Source organism: Tachysurus fulvidraco, chromosome 24 (assembly GCF_022655615.1).
Source record: "Tachysurus fulvidraco isolate hzauxx_2018 chromosome 24, HZAU_PFXX_2.0, whole genome shotgun sequence".
In the NCBI taxonomy this organism is placed as follows: domain Eukaryota; kingdom Metazoa; phylum Chordata; class Actinopteri; order Siluriformes; family Bagridae; genus Tachysurus; species Tachysurus fulvidraco.
In genome coordinates, this window is record NC_062541.1 from 10,532,199 (window position 1) to 10,554,103 (window position 21,905).

A 21,905-nucleotide genomic window follows, 5' to 3' on the forward strand; every position below is an offset into this window, starting at 1 on the left:
TATCAGCCACACCTGTCTAATTCAGTAATACACACATGGCTGCAGTAAATATGAGAAAGTCAAATAATCAAATGTGTTAACTGGACACGTGGCAAAGATGAATGGACTTGGGAATTTAAAGATGGGGAAATAAACCTTGCGAATGGAAAAGCTGTAAAGATGGCCAGATTGATAGTCGTCATATGTTTGTTATTTTCACCAAGAAACTCTGCTAGTAAAATTTTCATTGTATTTTTGGACATTTTATTTGGTAGAAAGGTTTGTGTTCACAGTTGACTGCATAATTTAACTGCACTGTTCTCTAAAAATCTATAATATTACTGGTATCTAGTTTTTCCTCATCCAGCATCCTAATGGAGCAGAAAATCATAAGCTTAGCTGACAGAAAAAGCACATGCATAGCTGACAGTTAATGACAGATAACAGCATGGACATTTTAACGAGTTAAACTGCAGAAAAACTGAGATGGAGGTGAACATAAGCACCAGTGTCATCTTTCGCCAGGAGATTTACTTGAATACACAGTGACAGCACAAATTTATTGGCCATTAATCATCTGCAGTGGTCCAGCCAACATGCATAATTACCAGTGTTGTACTAATTTTCTTCTTTCCAGCCTTGTTGTCATTCTCAGGTCAGGCCAACATCAGGGAAGGAGAAGTTTGAGGGTCATTTGAGCATAGGTGAGTGCTGTTCTCAGCATGCTATTATGAGCTTTCTTAGAACACAATGGTGCCTGTTTGTCTTTCTTTTACCCCTACTGGCCCTAATTAGCAGTGGAGAATTTTTTTTTTTCCCTCTCAATTGTTTTCTTATATCACAGTCAGCTTTCAAAGGCTAACATTCCTAGGGCTACTGGCATTGTTCTACATAAGAACAGTCACAAAAAATTATGTTGTGACCCTAAGTATAGCCTTCATGGCTTAAAATCCATTACTATGCAGATTTGAGGTAATATTTCATGTAACCATCGCACTTATCATTCTTGCTGTCATTTGAACTGGCCAACCTTGATTTTATAAAAAGAACTCATGTCACAAGCTTGTCGCAAACATTTCAAATTGACAAGAGTGCCCCACTGTGATAATGACTGGATAATGAGCTGCACCACAGCTGTGCATTTGTGAGTAGAACCAGCGTTCTATATTATAAATGCAAGGACAGATCGGAGATGTCCATCTGACTCACTGTAACACAAACATGCCATTAATTGGGACATAAACCAGTTGGATGTAACTTCTTTAAACATTTTCCCTACTTTCTTACCCATTACCCCATAGAGTTTGACTGCCCCCTGGTGTACCACATTACACATGCAATTTTGCCATTTAATTAAACAAATGTGTAATTGTTCTTACTTGCTTGTGCAGCTTTCCATCATGAAAGGTCTCATAAAAACGAATATTTTACATGTTCTTGACCAGCAAACTTCCTTACACAGGATTATCAACTAAAACAACTTAGACACTGTTGCCAGGCAACATGCAGTGTCATTTTATTCCTTAAGTCCTGATCATCTAGTGATAAGTAAACATCAAGACTGGAGTAAGCACTAAAGAAAAGAAAAAAAAAAAACATCCTCACACATCATTTCAGATAATAGAACTTCTTGTATTTGAGACATATGTGTAAGCACTCAGGAAAATAAAAGGAAATTCACAAAGGGAATGTTTAAAAGCTGTAGTTCCTCATCACATTAAATATGACCTTATTGAAAGTATGAGTTGCTTTAAAACAATAGCAGGGGAGTAATGCAATGCCACTGCATCTGTATCTTTATCTTTGTCTATTGCTTCGAATATCGGTATATGCATTTGGATATAAATTTGAATGAGTATGGCCTAAACTCGAAGGTTTAATTTTTTGGTCATTGTTTTGTTTTGTTGTGTCTAATACATGTGAATCTTATCACTATGTCCATGAAAACGCTGGCAGAAATCACATTACTCTCAACATGAACTTCTGGCTCTGACAGTTCTTCAGTCTCAGCTAATGATGGGTGCAGGATATTTTAAAATCCTCCTCATACTGTTTATTTATTTATTTTTTGTTTCTCTTATGATATATTCCAATAAATTTAGCTTGCTAAAATAAAAACAAAGAGAACTGCTGCACAGTGTTAACAGTGTTCATTCCAGTATCTCTGCACACAGTTTTGTTGAACATAGGTTATGTACACTGGTCGGCGCTGCTTCTGTTTATTGTCTTTTGTATATTGTCTTTTTTGTATTGTCTTGTAATTTTTTTGTAATCTATAATGGTTTACAGATAGCATTCTACTTGATAGTCTTAATTAACATTGGCAAAGATGGAGGTAGCAGAGATGAGGATGTTGAGGTTCTCTTTAGATGTGATGAGGATAGACAGAATTAGGAACGAGCACATCAGAGGGAGAGCTCAGGTTGGCTGTTTTGGGGACAGAGAGGTCAGAGAGGCTAAATTGAAATGGTTTGGACATGTACAGAGGAGGGAGATGGTTATATTGACACAAGGATGTTGGAGATGGAGCTACCAGGTAAGTGGAAGAGGAAGAGAAGATATATGTATGCGTTAAGAGAGGACATGAAGTTAATAGGTGCGAGAGTAGAGGATGCCAAGGATAGAGTTAGGTTAATGGCTTTTTTTCTAGCTGAATTAGGGATTTTTTGTTCAATAAACAACAAATGAGACACTTGTAAAGGGTTTACTCACTATGAATTAGACTTAATTCTTCAACAATACAACGGAAACTGGTTCATAGCAAGTCTAAACATTGTATCATTGTGATCATGTGCAATAAATACTTTCTTAAACCTCTGTAATAGAAATTGTTGTGCTTGAATTAATCATTTAATTTAATCTCTTATTAGTTTTCAAACATACATAGTACCTGTAGATTCTAGGTAGCATCAAGTAACCTGCAGTTTGTTTTAATGGTTAATAAAAAAGTGTATGTGACAGTATGTGTTCTATAGCCTAAAGAAATGGTTTAGCTATCAGCAGGTAAAATCACTAAACAAGTTTTTTGTGATTTTTTTAGTCATTACAGACAATATCCCCAATAATAAATTGTGAAGTTTTAACGAATAAAGTTGAACTCATATTGAATATACCAATTAAAAAGATCTAATAAAGGACAAGGCTTTAATTTACCCAAAATGTGTGTTCCTTAAAATAAAGTGGTTCCATTTTTTTCACTAATTTTATTTATTCAAGGCATTGTTCATTCATTCGTTCATTCATTCGTTTGTTTATTCATCTTTAGTAACACTTTATCCCAGCAGATTTTTGTGAAATGAAGTCTCTTCAGAAACAGAAGACACGAGGTGCAAATACATTCTGGATGAGTATTGGTACATTACAATGCACACTCTCATTACCACAGACAATTTAGCGTAACCAGGAATTTTGAGAGGAGGTAGAAACCGGAGAAGCTGGAGGACACCCACATGGATATAAGGAGAATATTTCCAGAAATTAGTCACAATCAAAATATCTGTTGCATGTCCATTTGTGAAAATCAATTACTATAAAATGAGTTACAGCTGATCTTATTAGGAAGCTCTCTTTCCATTGCCTTTTAAGAAAATCTCAGTCCTAAAGTGGCAGTAATGTTTATATTTTGTAGTAGGAGTGATGTCTCGTTCAAATTGGATGTTGTATGCACAGGGATGCCAGTCAAGCATGTTCATTAAAATATTATTGCATCGCATTCAATGCATTCAAAGTGCATTCAAATGGGTTTTGATAATTTGATCGTATCTCTGTCTTGTTTTATTTTAATTCAAACTGTTTAAAAAGAAACAATATCTGACAGTTGTTGCCTCACAGCACAAGATTCCTTAAAAAAATAACATTGTCATATTTGAATAGCAATAAGTATTTAAAGCAATGGAAATAAGCTGTTCATGATGCATATTCAATCTGCCTGGCTCTGAATATCTTTTGGCTGTCCTGGGAGATCTCAGAATGTCTGGTAAAAAAAAAAAATCTGTATAATAGCTGCCAAGAGTAATTTAACACAAAAATACTAGCATCAGCCATGATGGTGGATTGTTGGTATACACACTGTGGATTGTTAATATACACACAACATGTGAACATCTAACAGGTTGTGTGGTGTCAAACATTGCAAACAACACCGGTTAAACATGGTGTTAATATGTTTATAATATTAACATTATGACCTATAATCAGTGGTGTAGTCTAGTTTTTTGTAGTGAGTATACTGTGATACCCCCCCCCCCCCCCCAGCCGCATACGCACCCATCCTAGAGCGACACCCCATAGGCACCACCACACTCACTAATGCATAAAATATGAATCTACATGTAATTTAGAGCATTATTAAAGACTGATTATGTGTTATCAACATTCCAATTTATTATAAGCAACAAAAGACAGTCAGCTGATAAAACCTGTGCTCCAGGTCCCATATTCATATAACATTTAAGGCTAAATGTAGCTCAAAGGTATAGTTCAAAGTTATTTCCTCAACCTCAATTTGTTCCAAAACTGTATGAGTTTCTTTCTTCTGTTTAACACAAAAGATGATATTTTGAGAAATAACACAGTTTTAATTTTTGGGTGAACTTTATACCTTTAAGAGCTACATTTAGCCTTAAATGTTATATGAATATGGGACCTGGAGCACAGGTTTTATCAGCTGTCAATTTTCAATGTACATTTAAGAGTGAACATTAAACATTTGTTCAGTTTTATCACCAGCACTTTTTCATTGCAGAATATTATGAACTGAATGAACTGGTAGTTTACAAAGCTTTCCAAATACATTTGTACTCGGGCTGTGGCTGAAATGTCACCCGAAGCTGCTGTAGCTTTAAGCACAGGCTTTCGAAAACTCAGAGTGTAGTTTGGGTCTGCTTTCGTTTTATATCTTCTTTTACATTAGTTAAGTAATTTCAAATTTGTGCCAAAAAACACCAAGCAACTCATTTTCCTCCTTGGTAGGTGACGTCAGATCAGGTCACAGGCCACGGAAGCCCAAATGGTCCAAAAACGTTAGTGATTCGCAATCGCAACCACAGTCTGTGTTCGCAACACAGACGGGGTGAATTGATGAATGAAATTTCTGTCACAAAACGATATTGTTACGTATCCTCACGCTTTTTAAGTGGGTACACGGAAATCCTTGGCATTTCCTAGTGGGTATACGGCGTATACCTGCGTATCACCTAGACGACACCACTGCCTATAATACAGTATTAAACTTATAATATTTCCACAGTGCCAACCAACATAATATTATTAACAATACATGCTTAAAAGAATATTCAGAATGTCCAGACTTGTTCATTCTGTTTCATGCTCTTGGGTTGCTGTTTTCTTTTCTTCTCATCCTTCCTTTCTTTCCTATCCTCCTCCTCCTCCTATAAACATGCTGTTGTGTGCATTATCTCTAGGTGTGAATGTGTGACATTTCATTCAGGGTATAATATCACCCCACAGACTTATTTTACTTTCTGAATTATTCTGGGAATTGTTCGTTCATTCATTTATCTTCAGTAATGCTTTATCCCAGTCAGTTTTTTTGTGAATCTGGAGTCTGGAATTTAGAAACAGAGTGCATGAGGTGGGAATATCGCATAGATGGGTGCCAGTACATTGCAGTGAACTATGCACACACACCATATCACTGTCACTGACACTTATGGACAAGTTAGTGTAATCAGGCATTTTGGGAGATGGAAGTAAACCAGAGAACCTCGATTATCCTCACATTGACATGTGGAAAACAATTCCAGCAATTAGGCTCAATCCAAATATCCATACTTGCAAGTACGGATATTCTGTTGTGAAAATCTCGTTGCATGAAGTTTTATTGCATTAATCTCTTTCAGTTAGCAAACACCTCATGGGAGAATGAATTCTTTTTCTAATGAAATGCTGAAGGTGTCCAAGTTATTCAGGAAGGTTGAAATAAAACTTATGTTCTATTTTGATTGATTGGTGTCAAATTTTTAGCATTAATGTGATAATAATAGCTTCACCATGATTCAGAGTTAATTAAATATTGAGTTTCCATCAACAACCAATAACCAACGAAGATGACCATAAATCAATGTTGAGGCTTTCAAGGGGTGTCTGACAATTAAAAAAAAAAATTTCACCTAGTGATTTCACCTTGAAACACAGTTTGGATAATGTAAATGCACTCAGTAAAAGTTGAATGCCAGTTGAAGGCATAATGAAACTATGAAATGATGTAGATATGACATTATGGATCAATTAAATGTATGAATAATCCTTGTGAAGGCCACAAATCCTTTAGTTTGCATTACTGTCCAAACTATGTGGTGTGCATGGAAACGATGAGAGAGGACAGCATCTCAATAAGGATAGAATTTTATATGGCATTATTTTTAAAAAGAAACTCTTAAATTGGGAATTTTACCTCAAAGTGAACTGTAACCACAGTGGATGACTGCTTGCTCAACTCAACCTGGTTATGGTTTTGTTAGTGTGGTTGTTTGTTTTTCAGGAGAGTAGAAAACCACCCACATTATGATTTCATCACCACAGTTTTGTCTTAGAATATAAAGGAGAAAGACATTTATTAGATTTCACTTCCCATAGTCTAATTTGTCGATGCAATATATAATACATCTGCAGTTCCTTTCAATATCTAGGACCTATTTTGAATGCCTGTAAAGAAAGATTTAATATCTAAATGTATCTGGATCAGAACTCTGAACAATATTTATTGTCTGTTGCAGACATCTGAAAAGGTTTAAACCGACAATACATGGCATGACATGGTACGATTTAGTTGTGTTTAAATATCCATAAAAGATGATATAGTATATGAATGTCTGTATCAAGACAGGCCCATAATCTCATTCTCTAGTTAAATGACTGAAAAGAGAATCACACAACTATTTTTTATATTGAGAATACATATTATTTGTGGCAGTTATTCAGTGAACACTCGATATTTTGTCATTTTAAATAAAAGAAATGTCTTTTGGAAAAATAGTGCAGAATGAATGTAAAACCATTGGTGAATCTAAATTTCAAGTGTACATTATAGTACACTTGAACCTGACCTGGCTAGCTAGTCATATTCCTTTGTTCCTTTGTGTTTATTTAGCATAGTGGATTTAGCAATGTAAAAAATTCTGCATTATCAGTCATCATGCTTCAGGAAATCTAACGTTTGTTTATTCACAGATTACAGCCAGCTAGTTTAAGGGTTCCCATGTTGAGAAACAAAACTATAATCATATCGTTTTTGTTTACTCTTGCTTAGGCAGTAATTAAATGACTGTGGAGGCTGTAGTACGGTGCAACCATGCACCAGTGTGAAAGTAAAAGTAGAACTGAATGGCTTGTGTTCATAAATGAAGATAGAGTGGGTGCTTCTTTTGTTGTATCTAAAAGCTTAATAAACTTTGTTCATGATGTAAAATTTATTAAATCGGTCAGTTGAGAGCCAACATAATACCAGTCCATATTTTCTATCCCCATTTTTTTCATGTATCAAAGGAAAGTGCTTCTCTCCAAAGGCTGTCGTCTTGATACACGCAAAAAAAAATTCTGAAAACTCTACATCATCAGAAATATTGTTTTGTTCATTATGTTTTCTGTCACTTATTTGATGATCTTTGACATGCTGAAAATAGAATGCAAAAATATAATATGAAGCCTGTAGTGATTATCACTGACTCGACTCAGGAGCTGCAATTATTAAACCAGAAACAGTTGAAAAAATAAAAACAGAACAATACACCATTCCTTATTCCCAATGCTAAATTCTTTGCATCTTATTTGCATAAAGATATGAATGATTTTTTTTTTACATTGTTTGCCCATTTCACAATGCTAATTATTACTCTGAGTATCAGAAGTCCCCAGCGATCATTATATGACTTCTGGCTGCGTCTTCTTATTGCATCTGCAGTTTGTTTCAATACAGTACTTAACACAGCTTTTCGAATTAAGGAAAAGATGGAATAAGACACAGTTATATAGTTCTACACACCTAAACACAGCACATCAATGATTGAGTAAATAGAATAGAGTAGTAATTCTTACTATTGTACTTTTTATATATTACTCGATTCCGTAGTACACAAAGCAAACAAAAAGTTCTTTTGATAAAGAATACACATAAACACAACATGCCATGCCATAAAAAGTTTTTTTTTTTTTTTTTAATTTTGTCAAAAGAATTTTGCAGTGACCCTTCAAGCTGCTGCCATTTAGGTTGCCAGGTATGACAACTGGATCTCTCCCCCTCCTTCTGTGTCATCCACCAAGCAGCACACATCTGCACTGCCAAGCAGCCAGGCATATCCGCTAGCTGACATCTCTCCTTTTATCTCTCCCTTGCTACAATCCAAACCTCCCACTGACATTGAGAAGTGCAAGTCTCGACTCTTAAATCTTCTCTCTTTTTGACTAAACCTCCCATGCCAGAGTAAAGTTTCTAGGGATTCTTCATCCCCATCACTCACTCACACTTACCACTGGGGTCCCAAGCTTTTCCTAGTATGGACTCTGTTTCATGCATTTTGCATGAGGTGTTTTTTTTTTTCTCCTTCTCCCCACTTGGCACAGGCGGGTAATAGTAACCTTAGGGAATAAGGTTTTTCAAGGGAAAATCAATTTTGCCTTTTAAAAAGAGGCATTAAACAATGGACTATCTCCCCACAGCTTGCTTACAAAGGTGGTAAATGTAGACCTATTCAGCAGAGTTGGACTTTTAGCCCCTGAACAGTCCTTCTCCATCACAACTGTGTCAAGAACAACTTCTTTGCAGTGACAACACCAATGGTTGTGACGTTCACAGATGAATTGAAATGTTCTTAATTTCTCACAGCAGATCATATCAAAAACAAGGTAAGGTTGAAGGTAAGGTAAGTTTAATACTAATCAGTCCTTCAAATCCTTATTCCAATGCATGCTTTTTTAGCTATGGGGATCAAAGAGAGACTAAAAGTTTTAATGAAAAGTGTGGAAAATGTATTTATTCATTCATCCATTCAGACAGTCAAACAGTCAGTCAGTCATCTTCAGTAACCTTTGGAGATGACCTTCAGTATCCTGGTTACAGTAGATGAAAATCCTATCCCACAAACACTGCACATGAGAGGATAAGGTAGAATTTTACCCTTGATGACATATTCTATCACAGGGCACAGTGCAGGTGCACATGCACTCATTCATTCACTCCTGCTGCGATTTTGCATACCCAAACCGAATCATATAAAACTTACCAAGATTTGAACTTATACATGCTCCACCAAGGGCTAGTACATTTTTACAGCCAGGGATCTCCTCCTGTGTAAGAAAAATATAAAAATAAATAAAATCCCTGCCCTGTTCACACAACAGATTTATTTCATTAACGTGATTTAATTATTCCAATATCATGCACACTAGTCAAATTGAGTATGTATAATCATATTAGTTGCAAAACATTTGAGCGAGAGAAACCAAATACAGTAGAATTATACAATAATGTTACAAATTAAAAAAATATGCCGTGATGTAATGTGTGTGTGTGTGTGTGTGTGTGTGTGTGTGTGTGTGTGTGTGTGTGTGTGAAGCTACAGAAATGCAGAACATGCTTGAAACACTTTGTGTTTGCTTCCTGATTCACATGTGTGAGGGTGCCAAGGGGTATTATAAAAAAGTTATAAAATTTCAAAACCTGCTGTGTTTTTGAGTAGCATCCTGGGTTTTTCCACAAGGAGTATTTGAGCATCATTTATGTAATTATTGTCCAAAAGTAGATAATCCCCAGGTTTTAATTCAAAAAGTTTCATGCTGTAACCATGGCTCAGCCAGTCTAAGGTAAAGAACTAAAGGAGCAAAGGGCAGTCATACACAGGCATGTTGTGTGCTAAGTTCTTCTTCTCATGCTCATCAGATTCATTGTGCTATAGTCTTATAGCAGAGGCCAAGTCATATTTAAAACTGAATGTTTGTCTCTCTATATCTCTGACCATCCTTATGTTGTTGCTATTGCTGCTGTGGTTTGATGATTGACATGGTTTGGTTAGTCACATATACTGGCAGTAACAAACCAGTAAGACTGCTTGCACATGGACAATTCTGTATACATCACCTGTAGATTTGAACAAGGAGGAGAAAACTGTCCCCACTGATGTCACACCCAGAGCTAAAAAAGCCAGCACTCAATATCTAAATGTAATTTAATTTATGGAGGAAAATAGCAAGCACAGCCTTTTTACTTAGCTTTATATCGAGCTGTGCTAAAAATAATCATGCTTAAAGAAGCTAGTTAGGGTGCTAGCAAACATGATGAATGTTGCTGTTCTTTTTTTTTTTATAATGAAACAAAATGTTTTACCAACAAGAACAGTGTGTTATTTTCATGTTTCACCTAAACAGCCAACAAAAAAGTTTTCTCCCCAAAAACACATATACTGTAACAAACAAACAACAGATGTCATTTGTCTGACAGGTACCAAAATGTGCTTTTAAACGTTTTTGAAAGACCCCCCAATGTTCTGCAAATGGAGGTGATTTGTGAACCATTTAAATGCTTTAAATGTCAACAGTGAAATATAATACAGTTTATTACTACAACTATGAAACTATATTGGATTTTAATGATACAATGGGCAACTTTTTTGTTTCACAGAACATTTTTTACTGGAAGTTGTAGTGAATCGAAAATATAATAAGGTTTTGATTACATCCAATGAAGAGAGTGTGTCTTTTAGAAACCACAAGTATGGGCTGAACTCATTTCTGCAATGAGCACAGTACATTACAATACAAGCCAGCAAGACTTTGGCAACTGCCTCTATGAAATTGACCTAAAATTACCTTTTACTCTCTATATAATATATATTTCTGGCCACAAACTACACAGAAAGGATTCCACAGTCACTAATCAGTGGAATGCCAACAACCTAATATTGGGACATGATACAGGGCCAGTTTATTAAACTCCAAAGCATTTATGACCTTTATACATTGATTGCATGTGACTTTTTCCGTTCAAAACTGACCAGTGAAGTAATCAATAATATAGTATTATAATATAATATAATATAATATAATATAATATAATATAATATAATATAATATAATACAGTATACATTAGCATTAAAATGACATACTGCTTATCTGAGAGCTACAATGTCTTTGGTTTCTGTGTATATATATATATATATATATATATATATATATATATATATATATATATATATATATATATATATATACTCTTTCACTTTCGAACAGAAGAATGAATGTTTAATAGAAACAGACATTCATTCCTGTGAAGGACTCCACACTCACTCACTTATCAGAATCAGGTTTATTGGCCAAGTGTGTTGACACACACGAGGAATTTGGTTCCAGCTTTTGTGACTCTCAAAAGTACAGACATAAATAACACTATACTATACAAGACAAGATAATAAAGACTATACAAGACAATGCAGAAGATGTGATAGAGTATAGACAGTATGGGCATTAACTATGAATACAGAATATATGACTGATCAGTTATGTACATAAAGTGAGAGAAGTGCATGGTTGTGCAAATAACAATATTGTGCAATATTATGCTTTTGTGCAATATGCAGAAGCAGTAGTGTGTGTAGCCTATACAGCTGATGTACATGTTATATTATTGTTTGTCAACTGAAATTTCAGTATCGTTATCCAACCAACATTCCAAACTGCATTAATCATCATAATGTTCAATTAGTCAGTCGAGAAGCAACAGTGAGACCAAATTACCTGCACCCTGTGCTAACCCTTTAATGTGTCATGACACCAGCGCTGTCTACATTTAATCTTTAAATTTAGTCTGGTTTACCTTTTGGAAATGAAATAATTTAGTTTAGAATTAAATATTGTCAGAGTTTCCATGGAAATGTAATGTATGAAGTGCAAAATAATTGGCCAAGAAAAATCGTCCATAACTTCCTGTAAACTAGATCTTACAGCATTTTGTTGTGTTGCAATGTCTATGTTAAATCATCAGCGGTGACAAAATCTCCCCTGGGACACCGTGTTAGGACTTGACTTATGTATTATTTATTTGTTTGTTTGTTTGTTTATTTATTTATTTGGATTTCCATTAGACTGATGTGATTTCAAATTGACCCATACGCAAGCCTAATGGTTTGAGACTGAAGTGAGTCTTGATGATACAGTAAGTAGTTTGACCACACAACACTGGCCTGTAGTCACCAAGTCATATTTATTCAAGAGAAATACAGAAAACACATCCGAGTAAAAAAAAGTAAGAGTAAGAGAACCTCTAGTAAATAAATAAATAAATAAATAAATAAATAAATAAATAAATAAATAAATGCTTATCATTTGAGGATGATCAGCATAGCAAACCTATGCCAGAATGATTTCTTGACAGAATTGGCATAACTCTTTATAAAATCACTTCCATTTACAGTGTGCCATTTTGGTTTCTAGACAATATCTTATCTAGTAAACAATTCTATTACTATTTTCAGGTTGTCTAACAGGCTGCTCAAACATCCACCCACATGTACATAAGCAACAGGGTGTTACGACTTTCAGGAAGCATTTACATGTATCATGTTAGTCTTCAAACATACAAAGGAGTGACTCAGCCACTTTCAGATTTCAGCCTTATGATATCTTTACAAGATTAAACAGGTAGGAATTGGTTCAAGATTCAAGACAGTTCAAGATAAGATGTATATTTTCAAACTAGTTGCTTTGCTTTTTGGATGGGAAAATGTTTGCTAGCTTTTTTGGTGGTTGTTATACTGTAGTGTTGAGGTTTGTCCAAGCATTAAGACAGTGCTGTAACTAAGCAAACACTGGGGTAGTGTAAGAGGAGAAAATGGATTATTTACACCCCCCTGGCTTGTTGAAGGAATCTTTGTGCTGTAGCAGGGTGAAAGAGTGAAAGAGTGTGTTGTGAAAGAAAATGAGTATTGTAAACATTTCAGCAACACAGCAATGCCTTTATTTCTCTGTGTACATTTTGTGGCCTTCATTACAGTTTTTATATAAAAATATATGTTTATTATGCTGGCAGATATGAATAATCTGTTTTCTCCTCTCCTGTTAATATTGCCAGCAAATATGTGTCTGTGTGCGTATGTGCATGCTCATTAACTGGGTGTGTATCTGTTTCTATCACATCAAGTGACATCCGACATTCTTTTGACGATTAAATGGGATTTATTATTCAAGTCGTAGGTTTCAGTTCCAGGTTAAGTTCCACAGAGAAAACTGTACTTGTGTAAGTGTCTGATCCCTGAAAATATTTTTGCTTTATGACACAGTGTCATAAATACATACATATGACAGAATAAATCTTTAAATAATAATCCAATTTTTTTTTTTGTTATTTTATCAATGAAAACTGCTGGATAACTATGTCTCACATTGTACTAATAAGCACTCATCTAGACACAGACTCACTGTTGTGAATAACAAACCAAGACCTGTTGTCTAACAGATACAAGGTATAAACAAGGAGAAACAGATCCTGCTTGCATCCAGCCTTTCTGGTAAAGATTTTGCACCCTGCCCCAGCCTCTGGGAAATCATCAGGCGATACGAAGCAGAGACAGCAAAACAGAAACCGAGAACTTTCAGAACCTGACATGCATTTGCGTTTGAGAGGAAATTTTAATTGAATCGGGCAGCAGTGATTTGTGGGAAAATAAATAAATAAATAAATAAATAAATAAATAAATAAATAAATAAACAAACTGCAATATTTAGCAGTTAGAGAGGGAAAACTTTTAACCATCTTTAGGCACAACATGTACTTCTGTGCAGTTCGGTTGGTGATTGTTTGAGAAAGTTAAAATTCAAAATTAAACAGTACGAGTCAATATCATCAAAATGTGGCTAAGTGGCGATCCATCCATCTATCCATTGTCTGAATTGATTATCCTACACAGGTCACAGGGGGACTCCCTGGACGGGAGTGCTAATCTATCATAGGTAGATCTTAGTGCTAGCTTAAATTAAATCAGAAAGCAAATGTTTAGTATTTAACTCATCCTGGTCCACTTTTGTAAAGTTTGTAACATTTTTAATAAATAAAAAAGATGAAAAAAAAGAATATTCCTGTAAAGGATTCCACTCATGTCATTTGCAATGGACACATTACAAGAGTCAACCAAGATAAAAATGCAGATATTTCAGCATTTATTTAATTACAGTCATTATCCTAATGTTCTAAAAAAAAAAAATAGGCCAAAGGGTACTCCAGGTGACCTAAATGTGGTGTGACACCAACTGTGTCTTCTACTTTGGGTGTATGCTTTAATACTAAATAATATTTTCTGCATGTTCTCTCATTGCCTAAATAGCAACGTGTTACATAGTGATTACATATATAAATCATACATATGATTTACCTTTTGTGTGCTCTCTGTTCAGGAGCTGTCTCTAGACCACAGTGTTGAGTAAGCTGCCAACCTCCAGCTGAAGAGATGAACTGGTTATCCCTGCAGGTCGTGCTCAGTGGTGTGAGCAAATACTCCACCGTTATTGGTCGTGTCTGGCTCTCCATGGTCTTTATCTTCCGTATGTTGGTGTTTGTGGTGGCCGTGCAGCCAGTTTGGGGAGACGATTTGAAAGAATTTGTGTGCAACACAGCTCAGCCTGGTTGCACCCACGTGTGCTATGACCAAACTTTCCCCATCTCTCATATCCGTTTGTGGGCCCTTCAGCTCATCTTAATAACCTGCCCATCTCTTTTAGTCCTGGGCCATGTAAAGCTCCGTGAAAAGAAGAATCAAGAAAACAGCAACACTCAGCAAGGCAAAAAACTGTATGCCGTCCCAGGAAGGAGGCATGGTGGCCTCTGGTGGACCTATTTGCTTAGTCTAATATTTAAAACAGTCATTGACACTGGCTTCCTCTGCATTCTGTACTACATCTACAAAGGATTTGGCTTGCCTACTATGATTAAATGTAGTCTCTATCCTTGCCCTAATGTAGTGGACTGCTATTTGTCACGTCCAACAGAAAAGAAGATCTTCACTATTTTCATGGTTGTCTCCTCTGTTTTGTGTATCCTCATGTGTATCATTGAGATATGCTACCTGGTGTTTAAGCGCTGTAACAAGATGTTTCATGAACACATAGAGCAAAAACACAAGCAATATATGGATCAGTGTGAACAGAGGGCTCTTTCCCAATCAAGGTGCAAATGTGAAGTGGATACTACAGCATCTACATAAAGCCTCAGCAAACTGAAAAAAGATGTGACTGTTAGTGAAATCAGTTAGTATCACTGCTGCACCTAGGATTCTTTACACATAAGAGACAGTGATTTCAGGAGCTGTAAATATACCCTTGATTCCATGTGAAAAAAACATCAGAGGTGTTACTTGCTTTGAACTGCAAAATAATCCTGAACAATAACAAAGAAGGTGTTATATTGAAAAATACTGGTTTTCACTTCTTGGTTTTGCCACAGATTTTAAACTGTGATTAAAAGGCCTCAGGATCATTAAGGCCACCATTTTAACATGTCTGTGTTGAGACGTCTTCTGTTGCCATATACGATATGTAAATAAAAACAAGTATTTTATCATTTTTATGTTTTGGTGTTTATAAGCTGTGTTGGCGTTTGAAGTGTGGTATTGTTTGACATTAAAGCCAAATACTGCCCCCTGGTGGACAAACATACATATTGTAGAATTTAGAAGTGTGCATTGATTCACCACTATGGCCTTATAATAACTGCAATACAATACAACAATTATTTGCATTTTCCCGATTATTGATGTCTTGCAAGATAAAATATTAGAATAAACACAACCCCTCCTCTCTCTCCAGCTGTTTCATCTTTTTGCTCAATTCCTAAATTCATACACCACCTCTTATTCAACCAAAATGTGATGGTGAAATTAAACAAAGATAGCAACTCACTTAAGAAAATAAATAGATAAATAAGAAAAGATAATTGTTGTAACAGACAGAAAGAAATCTAATCAAAAGCTTACTCAGCATCTGGCACAATCATCTGGCACTTGGAGAAGAAGCCTTATGCGAATGGCCTTGTAGCCATTTGTTGCAGCCAAAAAAACCCTTTTTCATTTACATTTTCAGAAGGCAAATTAAAAGATATTTCAACACATGAAAAGTATAAGATGTGATGGAAAGTGACATAAAGTCTTATGTCTTGTGGAACTAAATCTAACTTGATCCAGGAGGGAATAACTTGTAGATGAACCTGATGCCTGACTGAAGATTTTTTCTTTTTTTCATAAATGCCTACATCATTTCTACGGTTTATTATAGACGGATATGACTCATTAAATTCACTTTTAGCATGAAGACAGCACCAGAGGTCTTGCTGTATCTTTTTTAACCAGATGTTCTTCCACATAAGGTATTTAATGAGTCTATTCTAAAGACACTAGTAAACAGTCATGTTGTGTTTTATGCTTGATGTTCACATTTTCACTGTCTTCTCTGTCAACCATATTAAATTAGTGAATTATGGTTATCTGTAAGATAAGATAAGATAAGATAAGATAAGATAAGATAAGATAAGATAAGATAAGATAAGATATACCTTTATTTGTCCCACAATGGGGAAATTTCTCTGTTACAGCAGCAAAGAGAAAGAAATGCAAATATATACAGTATGTAATATAATATATAGTATATACACAACACAATGTATAAATACAAAGAAGAAATAATAATAATAATAATAATAATAATAATAATAATAATAATAATAATAATAATAATAATAATAAATCTGTTGCTTTCAGATATGACTTTCCAGTTTCACCTTTAATTATTCACATCATTAACACTGATTATGTTGATTTGTGAATTTGTTTTTGAATTGAAAATGAACTCAAAACTGAAACTAAAACGTAACAATTATTACTGCAGTGAAAATAAATGTCAAACTTGGGGAGAAAAATGTTCATAAAACTGCTCCAGAGTACAATTCCTATTCTGTGTTTAAACTATATTAAACCTAACTGTTGGACCATGACAAGGATAAAGTTGTAACCCTAAAGAGAGAAATATATATATATAATAATGCTGGTCAATATGACAACTTTCCACTGAGGTGTGTCTACTGTATGAGTCATAGTTCCGGGCTTTTAGACTTTTTCTCTGCTTTTAACCAATGAAAAAAGTACAAATAAATTACGTTTAATGACAAACACTAAAATAGGCCAATCAGCTTTCGGAGGCGGGACTAAGAAATCAAACGTTCGCACTCAACTCTAAGTTCCTTCTCAGAGCGAAATGAGTTTTTACACACAGGTAATGTAGCTTCCGGGTTTTAAACTGTTTATGTGTTTATTATTTGGATTCTTCTGTCGTCCGTGTGAATGTTAGTGCTGCTCTTTGTCTCAGAGAGAGTTATATATGTGTTTAAAACAATCCCGGAAATAGACTTAAGCTAATGTTTAGTGTATTCACAGCTTTCTGTGTTTATGCTAATGTAGCATCAGATACTTAGCATCACAAACCAGATAAAGTGGTCCTGTGTGTACACGAGTTCCTACAGGTTTATTTACATCTAATATATATTAGTATGGTTTAATATTTTATTAAATGGTTAATAAATAACGACTTAATCGGTGACAATCAGGGAATGTTGCATAAATTCAGCTCCTCTATATAGTGTACATTAAAGGCATTGCTGCATAAACTGCATTTATAAGAGAGTGAATGAGATTTTATTTCTCTTTTATTCACCCAGGGCTACTCAGGAGCAGGGAGTAACATTCCCAGACAGCAGCATCCTCCAGGTAACCCGTATGGAGGTGGTGCACCCCCAGGTGGGCCTGTAAGAGGTCCATATGGTGGTTCTCAGTATGGTGGGGTTCCTGGAGGACAATACGGAGGACCTTACGGTGGTTACGGTGGAGGTGCTGGGGCTCCTGGAGGTCCTTATGGAGGACAACAAGCCCCAGGAGCTCCTTACGGAGGATACGGGCAGCCACAAGGTGGACCATATGGCCAGCAGATTCCTGGAGGTCAGAAAACTATACATGCTCAGTTTTTTATTGCATAATTAATGATTAGGGATTTGTCAAGTCAAGTTAAGAAGCTTTTATTGTCATTTACACCATATATAGCTGTGGCAATACACAGTGAAATGAGACAACGTTTCTCCAGGATCATGGTGCTACATAACACAAAGACAGAGCTATAAGGACTTAGTAAGTTAGTCCTAGATACATAAAGTACAACTGTGCCACCTGGTGCAAACAGTGCAGGGCAATACACAAAACACAATACACAAAGGACAATAAACAGAAACAGCGTAGATTTGCAGTGGATTCATCCTGATTTGGCCGATGCTGACAATTGGTAAAAGTGCAAATTCATACAAAAACTGCTGCAGCCTCTTCACCAGGTGTGTGTTGCCAGGACTGTGAATAAAACACTAGAACATGAGGTTCTGTCAGCAAGTTGGTTTATTTTGCTTACTGAAGCTGTGTCTTATATCCCTTACTCCTAACTGACTGCAGTCAAAATACACAGACTGTGCAGTTTATAAAGATGAAGTACAGGTTGTACATGTGGGAGTTACAGCACTGGATGTGATAAAATCAAGTGATTGTGTGTGCATCATAGTGATTTTATTTAGTTGTGAAGTGCATAATAATGTTCCCCACAGGGCCAAAATCACTTTATGTCTCCAGTGGAGTAATTATTCTCAATAGGCTATGGGAAAATTAGATTTCATCCCAGACTTAACTATTACATCAGGACACTGATAGAGGCTATTAATTTCCTCCCAGTATCTGCGTTTATCATCAACACAATTACCTTCTACTTCACCAAAAGGCAAACCTGTTGTAGAGTTGTTATTTGTCTTTATTCTGTAATATTTCTTCAGCTATGGAGCTGCTTCAGTTATGTCTGAGACTTTAATATACCACTAGAGAGCCTATTGATTTTCAGTGCTATGTGACAATGTTTCAAATAGTTTTTTGTCCTATGTAACATCCCACCAGGGGTTAACCCCGAGGCATATCAGTGGTTTCAGACGGTTGACAACGATCGCAGCGGCTACATCAACCCGAAGGAGCTAAAACAGGCCCTGCTCAACTCCAACAACTCCGCATTCAATGATGAAACCTGCATGATGATGATCAGTCAGTACCTTTAACACCACTTCAGTCTTGATTTCTACTGATCAGGCATTTCTGTTGTTGAATGAATGACATTTATTAAGCATATTAATGGTAAATGTGGACGAATGAGCAAGTTAAGTGACAACATAGGTTCCAGATATTGAAAAACCATTAAGAGTCTGTATGTTTTGCAGATATGTTCGACAAGACCAAAACTGGACGCATTGATGTATACGGATTCTCGGCTCTCTGGTTGTTTTTGCAGCAGTGGAGGGTGATATTCCAGCAGTTTGACCGTGACCGCTCAGGTTCCATCAACAGCAACGAGTTGCATCAAGGTTATTCTATTCATGTTCTTGTATTCGCTGGGATGAAATATCCAACATCCAAACTCAGTAAAACTTTCTTATTTAAACATATAAATGCAGTTCTTAGATCTGCCAAACTTTACAGATTTTGTGTAGTAACTCTTCGGAGTATGCTGCTGTCACTCAAAATACAACAAAGGTGTCTCCTTTCAAAGTCTTCCCAGAAAAGTGGAGGGAAATCTAACAGAAATGCAGATAAACTCTTGAATGAGATTTTGTCCACAAACTTTTGGCTCTAGGATGTATTATGTGCAGTATATGAAGCTCAGACCAGTTCCTGTAAGCTTCAGACTGGAGCACCGGGAATCTGCAGAAGCAGTGTAGAACCTTGGTGTGTGAGGGTGTATAGGAAGACTCAGGAGACAGGCAGAATGTGTACTGTGCTCCGGAGCCATCGTTTATTTGGTCTGTGTTTTAGGCACAATTTAAAAACCCTCAGTTTAAATCCTTCAACAAAAAGACACTTGCAGCTTTCATTCCATCAAGTTCAAATTCATGCTTTGTTCATGTGTGTGCACATTCATCTTTCTATCTCTCCAAACTATGAAAGTACAAACAGACACAACTAAGTAAACTCGCAATAATAAGACCCAGGTGAGAACACCGTGCAAAATTTAGTATTCCTAACTCATGAATGAATTTCGTAGCTGACTGAAGGATGCTTTTAGGCTTTATGAAAATTATCACGTTTTCTACCTCAAGTACGTACAGAGAAGGAATTATTATTATATGAATGTATTATTGTCTGTTTGCTAATTTCCTAAAACTAACGTAGCGTACATTTCTAAAATAATAGTCACTTTGATAAAGCCAGACAGCATTACCTTTCAGACTGTAATAATAAAAATGCATAATGGATGCCATTTAGCTCTCTCGTCTTTCTCTTCATTTTGTCATCCTGACAGGTTGTTCCTGATTAATCAGCTACTTTACTTTACTTTAATACTTTTAAGATTGTGATCTTCCTGTCAGAAAAAAAGTCTTAAGTGTCTTATAAAGTCATATTAAAGCTGTCCAACATGTCTTCGGAGTGCTGTTTGTTAAAGAGAAGACAATATGGGATCATCTGTATAGCATTAATAAATTTGGCTTTTTCATTTTACCACCTTTATAGGATCCATAGTTTAAAGCCATTTTTCTTTATGCCTAATGCTTGTGATTAGTTTTGTAGTGTGCTATCTATGCTTTTTTCCCTCTTTCTTTCTTTCTTTCTTTCTTTCTTTCTTTCTTTCTTTCTTTCTTTGCTCACAGAAACATCTGGTGTCTCATAGTGCTCTTTTGCATAGTGCAGACTTTCAGTATAAATTTCTAATGTGTAGAACTGCTATAACACTGAACAAACAATATACATTAAAGCTGCATAATAATGACAAAATGGCAGTAAAGATAATCTCTTTTTCTCTGTCAAAATGTTCCTTCTGTGCAATAATGATCATTTGACATTTGCAGAACTGAGTCTTTATGAACCTTCCTGTGCTCTGTATTTTCAACTTCATTTATTATTCATTTTTATGTGATGATCATCCTATGAATCTCATTTCTTCCCTCAGCACTCTCTCAGCTGGGTTATAACCTGAGCCCGCAGTTCATTCAGAACCTGGTGAGCCGTTACTGCGTGCGTGGCATGAGTAATGCCCTTCAGCTCGATGGCTTTATCCAGGTGTGCACTCAACTGCAAAGCATGACCCAGGCCTTCCGTGAGAAGGACAGCGGAATGACCGGCAATGTACGCATGAGCTATGAGGACTTTCTCTCCTGCACCATCACGAAGCTTATGTGAAGATTTACATTCCATCAGATGCCAGTTTGATCCTTTCACTGGTAAAGGATGACTGCTTTTCCATGCCAAAGACCATGGGGCACTCCGTTCCCTCCTAACTGTGCCTTTCATTGCAGGGTACCTCCCCATGCCCTAAATGCCCTGTACACATGCTCTTACTGCTTGCTTTACTTGTTATTTGTTTGTTTTAATGTGCAAGTTGAAGGAACAACTTAACAAGTAGTGTTTAGTTATCAGTGCCATAACTGTGTATGTAATGCCTAAAAACTAGATCACTCAGGGAGTGAAGTTGCATTATTAAATCTGATCCCTGAAATCTGAAATTATTTTATTAACTGTATCATTTTCTATTGGAACTCCGTTCAGCTAAAACTATTTTGTTGCTATATTACTGATGTATATTAAATTATATCGTTCAACCAAATTGATATGGTGCAGCGTAAGATTGATGTACTGAAATAGTTTCAAATCCAGATGTTTGCATTTAACCAACTGAAAACTGGCTAATCAAAAATATGTGTTTTAGTAGTAGAATCCTTTTCAAATTAATCTGAAAATGTTAAATTTGAAGAAATCAGATGGAAAAGTCTCTTTTTAAAAATTATCTTTTTGAGCATTGTACCAGACGTTATGTAGATTAAACCTGTTTTTTCTCCCAGATTAAACCAAATGCTGTTTTATGCGATTTT

At 35.8% G+C, this 21,905-nt stretch overlaps 2 protein-coding genes across 3 annotated transcripts; both read left to right on the top strand.

The window, feature by feature from the left end:
- The first annotated feature begins 12,511 nt into the window (after positions 1-12,511).
- On the top strand, positions 12,512-15,541 carry gjb9b (gap junction protein beta 9b). Of its 2 annotated transcripts, none has more exons than XM_027175677.2 (2): positions 12,512-12,628; positions 14,378-15,541. In XM_027175677.2, the coding sequence occupies exon 2, from the start codon at positions 14,431-14,433 to the stop codon at positions 15,181-15,183; it is 753 nt and encodes a 250-aa protein (XP_027031478.1). In that variant the 5' UTR covers positions 12,512-12,628; positions 14,378-14,430; the 3' UTR covers positions 15,184-15,541. The 2 variants fall into 2 exon arrangements, with proteins under 2 accessions (XP_027031478.1, XP_047663596.1); XM_047807640.1 differs by lacking the exon at positions 12,512-12,628 and adding an exon at positions 13,301-13,494.
- A 1,548-nt stretch (positions 15,542-17,089) lies between these two features.
- pef1 (penta-EF-hand domain containing 1) lies at positions 17,090-21,901 on the top strand. Its single transcript, XM_027175918.2, has 5 exons — positions 17,090-17,242; positions 17,685-17,961; positions 18,949-19,089; positions 19,263-19,406; positions 20,987-21,901. The coding sequence occupies exons 1-5, from the start codon at positions 17,225-17,227 to the stop codon at positions 21,214-21,216; spliced, it is 810 nt and encodes a 269-aa protein (XP_027031719.1). The 5' UTR covers positions 17,090-17,224; the 3' UTR covers positions 21,217-21,901.
- Positions 21,902-21,905: the final 4 nt, after the last annotated feature.

Bases quoted from the DNA above. Each gene is read 5' to 3' on its own strand.
- pef1 (XM_027175918.2), top strand. The intron at 17,962-18,948 runs GTCAGAAAACTA...ACATCCCACCAG, and splicing joins TGGCCAGCAGATTCCTGGAG to GGGTTAACCCCGAGGCATAT. The intron at 19,090-19,262 runs GTCAGTACCTTT...TATGTTTTGCAG, and splicing joins AACCTGCATGATGATGATCA to ATATGTTCGACAAGACCAAA.
- gjb9b (XM_027175677.2), top strand. From the start codon at position 14,431: ATGAACTGGTTATCCCTGCAGGTCGTGCTCAGTGGTGTGAGCAAATAC.